This window comes from Ranitomeya imitator, chromosome 3 (assembly GCF_032444005.1).
Source record: "Ranitomeya imitator isolate aRanImi1 chromosome 3, aRanImi1.pri, whole genome shotgun sequence".
NCBI lineage: Eukaryota > Metazoa > Chordata > Amphibia > Anura > Dendrobatidae > Ranitomeya > Ranitomeya imitator.
In genome coordinates, this window is record NC_091284.1 from 804,156,863 (window position 1) to 804,168,876 (window position 12,014).

A 12,014-nucleotide genomic window follows, 5' to 3' on the forward strand; every position below is an offset into this window, starting at 1 on the left:
GCTGTGTTATATACTGCATGGGCTGTGCTATATACTACGGCTGTGCTATATACTACGTGGCTGTGCTATATACTATGTGGGTTGTGTTATATGCTATGTGGCTGTGCTATATACTATGTGGGTTGTGTTATATACTATGTGGCTGTGCTATATACTACATGGCTGTGCTATAAACTACGTGGGCTGTGCTATATGCTACGAGGCTGTGCAATATACTATGTGGCTGTGCAATATACTATGTGGCTGTGTTATATGCTACGTGGCTGTGCTATATACTATGTGGGTTGTGTTATATACTATGTGGCTGTGCTATATACTACATGGCTGTGCTATAAACTACGTGGGCTGTGCTATATGCTACGAGGCTGTGCAATATACTATGTGGCTGTGTTATATGCTACGTGGCTGTGCTATATACTACGTGGCTGTGTTACATACTACGTGGCTGTGCAATATACTACATGGCTGTATTATATGCTACGTGGCTGTGCTATATGCCACGTGGGCCATGTTATGTACTACGTGAGCTGTGTTATATGCTACGTGGGCTGTGTTATATACTACGTGAGCTGTGTTATATGCTACGTGGGCTGTGTTATATACTACGTGAGCTGTGTTATATGCTATGTGGCTGTGCTATATTTCTCTGCTGTATTTGTGTATCATGATTTGTGGTATGTGTTAAAGGGGGGGGGGGGGCACTGAGACTCTTTCGCCCGGGGCCCTCAAAAACATGGAGCCGGCCCTGGCCGGGCACGAACAATCAGCGACATGCGCAGTCTGGCCACAAATTGGTGCGGGATTTGAACCACGCTTCGCTGATTGGTTGCGCCTGGCCAGCCGAATCCTGTGTATTCATTGCATTATTCTTAAATTTTCATAAATAAACTACAGTACATACATATTCTAGGATACCCAATGCGTTATTATCGGCCCACCATCTAGTAGATAGATTAGACAGATACAGTAAATAGATAGACAAATAATAGATAGATAGATGGATAGATAATAGATAGATATGGGATAGATGATAGATAACAGATAGATAGATGGATATAGATATGAGATAGATAGATAATAGATATAGATAGATAATAGATACTTTCGCGGTAGAATGCTTCTTATGAGAATAATCCCATTACCTGGACACCATCCAGCCTTCTTCACTTAGGGTACCGTCACACAGTGCAATTTTCATCGCTACGACGGTACGATCCGTGACGCTCCAGCGTCGTAACAATATTGCTCCAGCGTCGTAGACTGCTGTCACACTTTGCAATCTACGACGCTGGAGCGATAATTTCATGACGTATGTGCGATGTAGAAGCCGTTGGTTACTATGCGCACATCGTATACAATATATGTTACACCATGCGATCATGCCGCCACAGCGGGACACTAGACGACGAAAGAAAGTTTCAAACGATCTGCTACGACGTACGATTCACAGCGGAGTCCCTGATCGCAGGAGCGTGTCAGACACTGCGATCTCGTAACTATATCGCTCGAACGTCACGAATCGTGCCGTCGTAGCGATCAAAATTGCACTGTGTGACGGTACCCTTAGATTCCGCTGTGTCACACATAAACTGCTGCCAACAGTTTGTTCCTAAATATTGCTCTGATATCAGACGGCTAATTGAATTTTCAGGAGCTGCAAAGTGTTAGAACAGTCCCCTGTACATATGAAGAAAATGAGGACCGCCACCAGGGTTTCATTAAAGCGTCACCAATACTTTTCCAGAAATGTATAAAAGGGGAAATAATATCTCAAATACCCTCACCGTTTGGATATTATGTGGCTACACTGTGCACATACAACACTGCCGTATAGTGCCCAATTCCTCCTATCGATACCTAAATAATTTCACCATTATTGTAATTGTATTATCTATGATACCGGTAACAGCAGAAGACAAGTGTGCTGATCTTACAGGAAGCAGTGACCGCTCTGCTCATGGCAGCTTATTACTGAGTTGAAGGCTGTGTAAGTGGTAAAGCTTCTCCTTGGGAGACTACGCCCCTCCACCCCCACAACTGGGCGTGCAATGTTCCCCTGGGAAATTAAAGAGGTAAGTAGACTTTTAGGAGAGAAAGAAGACAGGAAATCTAATGCTACTTATTGGAGGTAGCAATCCTAAAAGTCAGTATTGATCCTTTAAAGGGCCTTGGTACATGAGTGAGGATAGGCATTAAAGGCTAGTTGTGATTAATGCAGTGTCAGGAAGCAGTCAGAAGTGAAAAATTAGATTAAGATGATGACAGCAGGAGAGGAGTTTGCTGATTTTGTGAGTGGCAGTGACTTGTTTACTTGTGACTTTATTTTAATGAGCATAGAGCTGCAGGAGATTGGAGTGGTGCCTGAAGGTGAACAGGATTCAATTTAATCAGATTCTGATAATGATGACAGCAGGAGATGAATTTGCTGATTTTGCAGGAGTCAGTGACTTGACAACTTGTGAGATTGTTGTAGATCGCAGAGCATGTGATTAGAGTAATGCCTTGAAGCAAATAGAAAATTTAAAAAAAAAATCTGATTATTATAATGATGGCAGCAGGAAAAGAGTTTGATGATTTTGCAGGAGGCAGTGACTTGTCCACTTGTGAGATTATGTTAGTTAGCATAGAACATGCACCTGATTGGAGTAATGCTTTGAAGTGAGCAGGAATACAAGAACATACAGAAAGATAAAAATAATAGCAGCAGGACAGAAGATTGTTGATTTTGCAGGAGGTAGTGACTTGTGCACTTGTGAGAAACTCTCCCCGCTCCAATCTGTCCTGAATGCTGCTGCCAGGATCATATTCCTCACCAACCGTTACACCGATGCCTCTACCTTGTGCCAGTCATTACACTGGTTACCCATCCACTCAAGAATCCAGTACAAAACTACTACCCTCATCCACAAAGCACTCCATGGCTCAGCACCACCCTACATCTCCTCTCTGGTCTCAGTCTACCACCCTACCCGTGCCCTCCGCTCCGCTGATGACCTCAGGTTAGCATCCTCAATAATCAGAACCTCCCACTCCCGTCTCCAAGACTTTACACGTGCTGCGCCGATTCTTTGGAATGCACTACCTAGGATAATACGATTAATCCCCAATCCCCACAGTTTTAAGCGTGCCCTAAAAACTCATTTGTTCAGACTGGCCTACCGCCTCAATGCATTAACCTAACGATCCCTGTGTGGCCTATATTAAAAAAAAAAAAAAATTAATTAACTGGTTCATGCAGCTTTACATGAACACCCAAGCCTTACACTATGGCTGGTCCGAATAACTATAGCAATTGTTACCATCCACCTCTCGTGTCTCCCCTTTTCCTCAAAGTTTGTAAGCTTACGAGCAGGGCCCTCACTCCTCTTGGTATCTGTTTTGAACTGTATTTCTGTTATGCTGTAATGTCTATTGTATGTACAAGTCCCCTCTATAATTTGTAAAGCGCTGCGGAATATGTTGGCGCTATATAAATAAAAATTATTATTATTATTATTATTATGATTATGTTAGTTAGCATAGAACATGCACCTGATTGGAGTAATGCTTTGAAGTGAGCAGGAATTACAAGAACATACAGAATGATAATAATAATAGCAGGAGGACAGAAGATTGTTGATTTTGGAGGAGGCAATGACTGATCCCTTAGTGAAATTATATTACTGAGTATAGAGGTGCATGTGAATGGAGTAGTGCTTTAAGGTGAACAAGAAAAAAAAGAAAGAAAAAAAAAAAACAGATTATGAAAATTATGACAGCAGAGAAGTTTGTTGATTTTGTAGTAGAAAGTGACTTAGCACTTATAAGATTATGTCATTGTGAACTTGGTCTCTGTCCATTGGCACAGTGTCATAAAAAAGAGCAGTAATTGAAACTTTGCAGCCATCTAGATCATTGGGGGAATAATGGGAACAGCAGCAGAAGAGTGTGCTGATTCTGGAGGAAGCAGTGACCTGTACTATTATATGACTTGATCAGCTAAAAATAATAAAGTAAAAATGTGATGAATTCATAATTTAGGATTCTTGGTTTATGAAGATTAAACTATACATACCCCACTGTATGTTCCTGATATAACAGGACCTGTTCACACTTATGGATCGGCAGCATGTACCTTTAAATATGCGGAGGATTACGTGTAGGACGGCCATATGCTTTACTGAACTTCTATTAAAAATAAAGTGAAACTAATCCCATAAATACCGATGAAACATTTTACCTTTAAAATCGCAATCTGGCTCCTGGGAGGAATAAGACTAATGTCGTTAACTGCGGCCCGCGGTGCCTTATAATGAAGCTGATAAAACTCGCTGTAGGGTAATCTACCATGTCACAGACGCGGATTGATCAGTGTGATGTCAGATTTAAGAGCCGCGTTAACACCAGATAACGGCCACGGGAGCCATGGGATTTTAATTCCAAGATAAATCTGGTTCTGTCCTTTTTTTTTATCTTGCACCAGTTCCTACGAGTGAAATATTTTATAACCTTCCCACTAATGCAGATCTCATCTAAATCTTCATGTAACTGAGGCCCGATGACAACATAATCCCATAAAGCAAATTGGAGGTCTCCGAGGAGCCATGATGGGAGCATCCGGATTCAGTAGAGACCGTCATCGATTCCTGGTATTTCCTTGGATTGGATTGTTGAACAGCAAATTGACGGCTTGCTTTATTTTTACAAGATGCTTGAAAAAAAACATTTCCAGGAATTCTTGAGGGACACGAGTCTTGTTCTATCAAAGGTCCCTTGACAATAACCACATCACAAAATGTCCGTTTGCTGGATTCCTCAGCGATCAACTTTTATCTGTCCGTGTCCCAGTCCCAATGTGCTACCAGGTGTGGGGTGCGTCACACTGTCTTGTAGGCCGCAGGCCCCCGATGTCTCCAGGCCTCCATCTTCAGGAGCCGCCGCACATGAAGTTCATCAGATGGTAACCCGCAGAATCGGGCATGACACTTCTTATTTCCTTAGTACAGTACATCTTCAGCACCACTATCCGCTCCTCCTGGACTATCCCTACATTCACTGTTCCTGTCAGCCCCTGGGATTTCCCTTCCAGTCCTGAAGTGTACCCGGGATCCATTACCTTCCCTTTACGAGGTTCCATGTACATCGTCCTCAGTGCGCTAGAGGATACAGCACTCCTCGTAGTCCCTGTACCGAGCCTTGAGCTCCGGATGTTGCAGGAATGTCCTCAAGGGTTCCCACTGCCCCGAATGATAATTGCTCACCAACCGCAACTTGAACTTGACTGTTTACTTTACTTCCCTATATGATTAACTTTGAGGAAGCAGCTATTTCTTACTGTGGCTTGCCCACCCACTGTGGGCTAGTCCCAAATTTTTAACTATGTCTGTAGCTGACAGATATACATTTACAAACCTTATGCACGTCATATATTAACCTTCGTCCGGCTGACTAGGTACAATTGTAACTATTCCGTTTTAAAATTGCAATAATTTTTTTTTTTCGAAAAGCCATAGAGGGCTGAAATTTCGTGACATCTCTGCAGTTTTGGTCCAGAATATATTGGCCAAATTTCAATATAATATGTATGAAGGTACATTTGTACCTCTGCAGCCTGTTAACGTTGTAAAATTATGCAGCCTGACGAAGGTTAAACATGTTACATTTAGACTGCTTACCAAAGTCTATCTTATATGTATTAAATCAATTATTTTATACCTTACATTCCCTATAGCTGTGCTGCACACTATGCCGATTATTCTAACACTGCTTATCACATTCTATACATTATACATCACAATATCACATGATGCACTCCTAAAACCGCAATACTCAGTTCACACTTCACATGTCAAAGTATATGGAAAACCACATGGTGCTATTCACATTATAATACACAGCAGAGGGTGATTGGGGTCTTCAGGGGTAGGAACACATTAGTACAGTCCACCACCCTTACACAACTACTATCTCTACACACCCTCCTGCTTGGCAACAGAGCCTGCATACAACCACTACCTTTATACACTCTTCTCCTAGGCACCAGGGTCAGGATACATCTACTACCTCTACACATCCTACTCCCAGGCACCATAGTCTGGGTGTAACTACTGCTTTTATACACCCTACTGCTAGGCACCAGAGCCTGGAGTCAACTACTACCTCTACATACACCCCTGCTAGGCACCAGAGCCTGGATGCAGCTGCTGTCTATACACATCCTCCTTCTACAAACCGGGGTGCAACTACTACCTCTACACCTCCTTCAGCCAGGCACCAGAGCCTGGGTGCAACTACTATCTCTACCCGTACTCCTCGAGGCACCAGAGCCTGGGTGCAACTACTATCTCTACCCGTACTCCTCGAGGCACCAGAGCCTGGGTGCAACTACTATCTCTACCCGTACTCCTCAAGGCACCAGACCCTGGGTGCAACTACTACCTCTACACGTACTCCTCGAGGCACCAGAGCCTGGGTGCAACTACTATCTCTACCCGTACTCCTCGAGGCACCAGAGCCTGGGTGCAACTACTATCTCTACCCGTACTCCTCGAGGCACCAGAGCCTGGGTGCAACTACTATCTCTACCCGTACTCCTCAAGGCACCAGACCCTGGGTGCAACTACTACCTCTACACGTACTCCTCGAGGCACCAGAGCCTGGGTGCAACTACTATCTCTACCCGTACTCCTCGAGGCACCAGAGCCTGGGTGCAACTACTATCTCTACACGTACCCCTGTGAGGCACCAGAGCCTGGGTGAAACTACTATCTCTACCCGTACTCCTCGAGGCACCAGAGCCTGGGTGCAACTACTATCTCTACCCGTACTCCTCAAGGCACCAGACCCTGGGTGCAACTACTACCTCTACACGTACTCCTCGAGGCACCAGAGCCTGGGTGCAACTACTATCTCTACCAGTACTCCTCGAGGCACCAGAGCCTGGGTGCAACTACTATCTCTACACGTACCCCTGCGAGGCACCAGAGCCTGGGTGCAACTACTATCTCTACACGTACCCCTGTGAGGCACCAGAGCCTGGGTGAAACTACAATCTCTACACGTACTCCTCAAGGCACCAGAGCCTGGGTGCAACTACTATCTCTATACGTACCCCTGCGAGGCACCAGAGCCTGGGTGAAACTACTATCTCTACCCGTACTCCTCGAGGCACCAGAGCCTGGGTGCAACTACTATCTCTACACGTACCCCTGCGAGGCATGAGAGCCAGGGTGCAACTACTACCTCTACACGTACTCCTCGAGGCACCAGAGCCTGGGTGCAACTACTATCTCTACACGTACCCCTGCAAGGCACCAGAGCCTGGGTGCAACTACTATCTCTACTCGTATTCCTCGAGGCACCAGAGCCTGGGTGCAACTACTATCTCTACTCGTATTCCTCGAGGCACCAGAGCCTGGGTGCAACTACTACCTTTAAACACTCTCCTGCTAGGCACCAGGGTGCAACTACTACCTCTACACACATCCCTGCTAGGCACCAGAGCCTGGGTGCAACTACTACGTCTACACACACCCCTGCTAGGTACCAGAGTGCAACTACTACCTCTATACATCTACTTGCTGGGCACCAGAGCCTGGGCGAAACTATTAGCTCTACACAGCTTTCTAGGCACCAGAGTGCCACCACTATCGCTTTACTTCCTTCTCCTAGGAATTTGGATGCAACCGCTACCTCTATATATCCTCTTGCCAGGCACAAGGGTGCAACTACTAACTCTACATATTCTCCTCCTAGGCACCAGGGTGCAAATACTACCTTTATATACTATCCTTCTAGGCACATGGTACATCTACTACCTCTACGCCTCTTCCTGCTGGGCACGAGGGCCTGGCTGCAAATACTATCTTTATATACTCTCCTGTTAGGCACCATGGCCTGGGTACAACTACTACTTTTATACACCATACTACTATGCACCAAATCCAGGTTGCAACTACTACCTCTACACTCTCTCCCACTAGGCACGAACATCTGGGTGCAATTACTTCCTCTGCACACCATGTTGCTACGCCTGCAGCCTTAACATCATGACTAGGGCCAAATGTTGCACATAAAATATACATGAATTGTGTTATTTATGCAAATATCTCTGGCAAGCTACGTTACAATCTTCAGTCCTATTAGGATATCACATAAAGGTGGCACAGTTTCCTGTTTGAATCCGTTACTCACTCACTTGCGCTAATCATTTTATTAATGACAGTGCTCCCTTTACATTACAGCGCGAGATGCAGCCAGTTAATCTATAAGCACCATTTCATTTTATGACAAAACATGAACTTATCAAACCCAGGACCAGACATAAACCACGGGAGGCTGACACCAGATGTCAACCTGGATTTCACAACTAAGAAACAACTGCATTTGATATAGGTCGAAAGATAAGTGACGTTGAAAAAAAAAATGATTTCCTATTGCGAAACTGCATAAAAAGTCATGAAAAAGAAAGAAACCAGTGATCAAGTGACTGCACTTATCACTAAATCAATATCATTACATGACGGAACGAACAGGATGAATGACAAGTGCAAATGACAGAATTGCTGCCCTAATTAACAAAGCAAGTATTACCATAGTTTAGGTTTAATCTTTTCTTTCTTACTTTTCAGAAGATATATCATCGGAAATGAAAAGGTAACAAAGAAAAAAACATCCCGCCACCAGTCCTAAAATAAGGATGCTTAAGACCTGCCCCCGAACCGCCCAAGCCCAGACGCTAACACCCACTTTTGGGTTGGGTTTAAGAAAACCCCTCCCTGTTTCAGACAAGAGCATGCTTGATTATTTATGTAAATCTGGTATGATCCTGGTAAACAGTTGCCAGTAAAGAGTCGGATACATGGTCGTACCCAAGCAGGAGAGAAAAGCAGCATGGCCATCTAGTTGGCACTTTTCCTTCGGTTTCTAACAGTGCGGGCCAGTTTCCTTACACAGAAAGAAATGACTTTTCGCCACCATGTGGGAACGAGGGTCAGACCACCTTGATATGGGACTTTGTGCCCTTGGGTTCCTTCTATAATACGATTTCCTTTTCGAGTAGATATCTCCTGAATCCTATCCTGTACACCCTGCCACTCCATACTTGACTAGTAAGCGCTGCCCTGTTGCTTAGTATTTCACCCTGTTGGGGGCACACTAGTTACCCACGGGAGCGGCATGGTATATACGCACAGCCTCTGCCTGCATGTTATTTATCCATGGGATATTGAGATATGGCGGGGTGTTTTCCGGTGGTGACTCACTTCCCATTTTAACCATCTTCCTGTGATATTTATATATGTATTTATGCACTATTTGCTTGTGATACAATAAAATATATTTTGCACTATTCTTTTTGCTCTGTTTCTACTCCTGTTTTCTCTAACAAAAGTACATTACTGGGAGCTATGACCGTGCATGGACCAAATGGAGAAGTACCAGTGCCATTAAAATCAACATTAGCCCCCCCCCCCCAGATCTATCCTGTAGATCTGAAAGAGTTCTAGAACATCAATGACATCCGGCCCTCATTATCAGTAGGATCAGTGGCACTCCCTTTTATGTAGCCGTACTGATTAAAGAACCGTCTGATAGTACTCGGACATTATTTATTAATGCTAAAACGCTTCACAATGCGAAGACATTTTATTACCTGGCATTGACTACAGCACAAATGAATTAACTTAGAATAAACTCTTAGCCATTACCTCAAGAAAATGCTCTGCTTGTTGTTCGCGATCCAACTTTCTCGATGTCGTGGTAATGAGACCTAAAGGAAAGAAGAAAAGACAACGTTTCACTTTCTTTTATAACCTTCAGCATAAGGGTTGGAAAAAATTGTCATTTAGGCTACTTTCACACTAGCGTCGTTTGACCTCCGTCGCAATGCGTCGCTTTGGAGAAAAAAACGCATCCTGCAAAGTTGGCCGCAGGATGCGTTTTTTCTCCATAGACTTTCATTAGCGACGCACTGCGACGGATTGAAACACGTCGCATCTGTCGTGCGACGGATACGTCGTGTTTTGGCGGACCGTCGGCACAAAAAACGCTACATGTAACGTTTTTTTGCGCGTCGTGTCCGCCACTTCCGACCGCGCATGCGCGGTCGGAACTCCGCCCCTCCTCCCAGGACCTTACAATGGGGCAGCGGATGCGTTGAAAAACTGCATCCGCTGCCCCCGTTGTGCTTTTACTTCACAGCATGCATCGGTACGTCGGCCCGACGCACTGCGATGGGCCCGTACCGACGCTAGTGTGAAAGTAGCCTAAGACATTTATGGCTGTAGAAATATCACGGCTCGAAGACTCTTTGATCCAGGCAAAGCATAATGGCCAATCGCGGCACCGTTTAACCCCTTTCTTTTACGACTGTCACTAAGGTGTATTATTAGGATGTACGGAGGGTGGTGTAGAATTGGTCAAGTTTCTCGCATTTTACGGTTTCAGCCTTCGAAAAGGCTCTAAATGGATTGGTTGCATTGGAGACAGCAGAGATGATCAAGTGATCACTGGGTCAAGTTTCTGGCATGTTATGATTTCTGCCTCTGAAAAGGCTCTAAATGGATTGGTTGCATTGGAGACAGCAGAGATGATCAAGTGATCGCTGGGTCAGGTTTCTGGCACATTATGATTTCTGCCTCTGAAAAGGCTCTAAATGGATTGGTTGCATTGGAGACAGCAGAGATGATCAAGTGATCGCTGGGTCAAGTTTCTGGCATATTATGATTTCTGCCTCTGAAAAGGCTCTAAATGGATTGGTTGCATTGGAGACAGCAGAGATGATCAAGTGATCGCTGGGTCAAGTTTCTGGCATATTATGACTTCTGCCTCTGAAATGGCTCTAAATGGTGTGGTTGGGTTAGAGACGGCAGAGATGATCAAGAGATCGCTGGGTCAAGTTTCTGGCATGTTATGATTTCTGCCTTTGAAAAGGCTCTAAATGGATTGGTTGCATTGGAGACAGCAGAGATGATCAAGTGATCGCTGGGTCAAGTTTCTGGCATATTATGATTTCTGCATCTGAAAAGGCTCTAAATGGATTGGTTGCATTGGAGACCGCAGAGATGATCAAGTGATCGCTGGGTCAAGTTTCTGGCATATTATGATTTCTGCCTCTGAAACGGCTCTAAATGGCATGGTTGCATTGGAGACAGCAGAGATGATCAAGTGATCGCTGGGTCAAGTTTCTGGCATATTATGACTTCTGCCTCTGAAATGGCTCTAAATGGTATGGTTGGGTTAGAGACGGCAGAGATGATCAAGAGATCGCTGGGTCAAGTTTCTGGCATGTTATGATTTCTGCCTCTGAAAAGGTTCTAAATGGATTGGTTGCATTGGAGACAGCAGAGATGATCAAGTGATCGCCGGGTCAAGATTATGGCATTTTATGGTTCTGCCCCAGAAATGGCGTGGTTACACTGGAGACAACGGAGATGATCTAGTGATCACTGGGTCAAGTTTCTGGCATCTTATGGTTTCTGCCTCTGAAATGGCTCTAAATGGCATGGTTGTATTGGAGACAGCAGAGATGATCAAGTGATCGCTGGGTCAAGTTTCTGGCATGTTATGATTTCTAGCTCTGAAAAGGCTCTAAATGGATTGGTTGCATTGGAGACAGCAGAGATGATCAAGTGATCGCTGGGTCAGGTTTCTGGCACATTATGATTTCTGCCTCTGAAAAGGCTCTAAATGGATTGGTTGCATTGGAGACAGCAGAGATGATCAAGTGATCGCTGGGTCAAGTTTCTAGCATATTATGATTTCTGCCTCTGAAAAGGCTCTAAATGGATTGGTTGCATTGGAGACAGCAGAGATGATCAAGTGATCGCTGGGTCAAGTTTCTGGCATATTATGACTTCTGCCTCTGAAATGGCTCTAAATGGTGTGGTTGGGTTAGAGACAGCAGAGATGATCAAGAGATCGCTGGGTCAAGTTTCTGGCATGTTATGATTTCTGCCTCTGAAAAGGCTCTAAATGGATTGGTTGCATTGGAAACAGCAGAGATGATCAAGTGATCGCTGGGTCAAGTTTCTGGC

General features: G+C 44.6%; 1 protein-coding gene across 6 annotated transcripts in view; it reads right to left on the reverse strand.

The window, feature by feature from the left end:
* Positions 1 to 12,014, reverse strand: part of FAT3 (FAT atypical cadherin 3) — a 745,380-nt gene that overhangs the window by 244,633 nt on the left and 488,733 nt on the right. For all 6 annotated transcript variants that reach the window (XM_069759239.1, XM_069759241.1, XM_069759238.1 and 3 more), the window contains one exon: positions 9,687 to 9,748. In XM_069759239.1, coding sequence (XP_069615340.1) covers positions 9,687 to 9,748 — 62 coding nt within the window. The remainder of the gene's footprint in view (positions 1 to 9,686; positions 9,749 to 12,014) is intronic.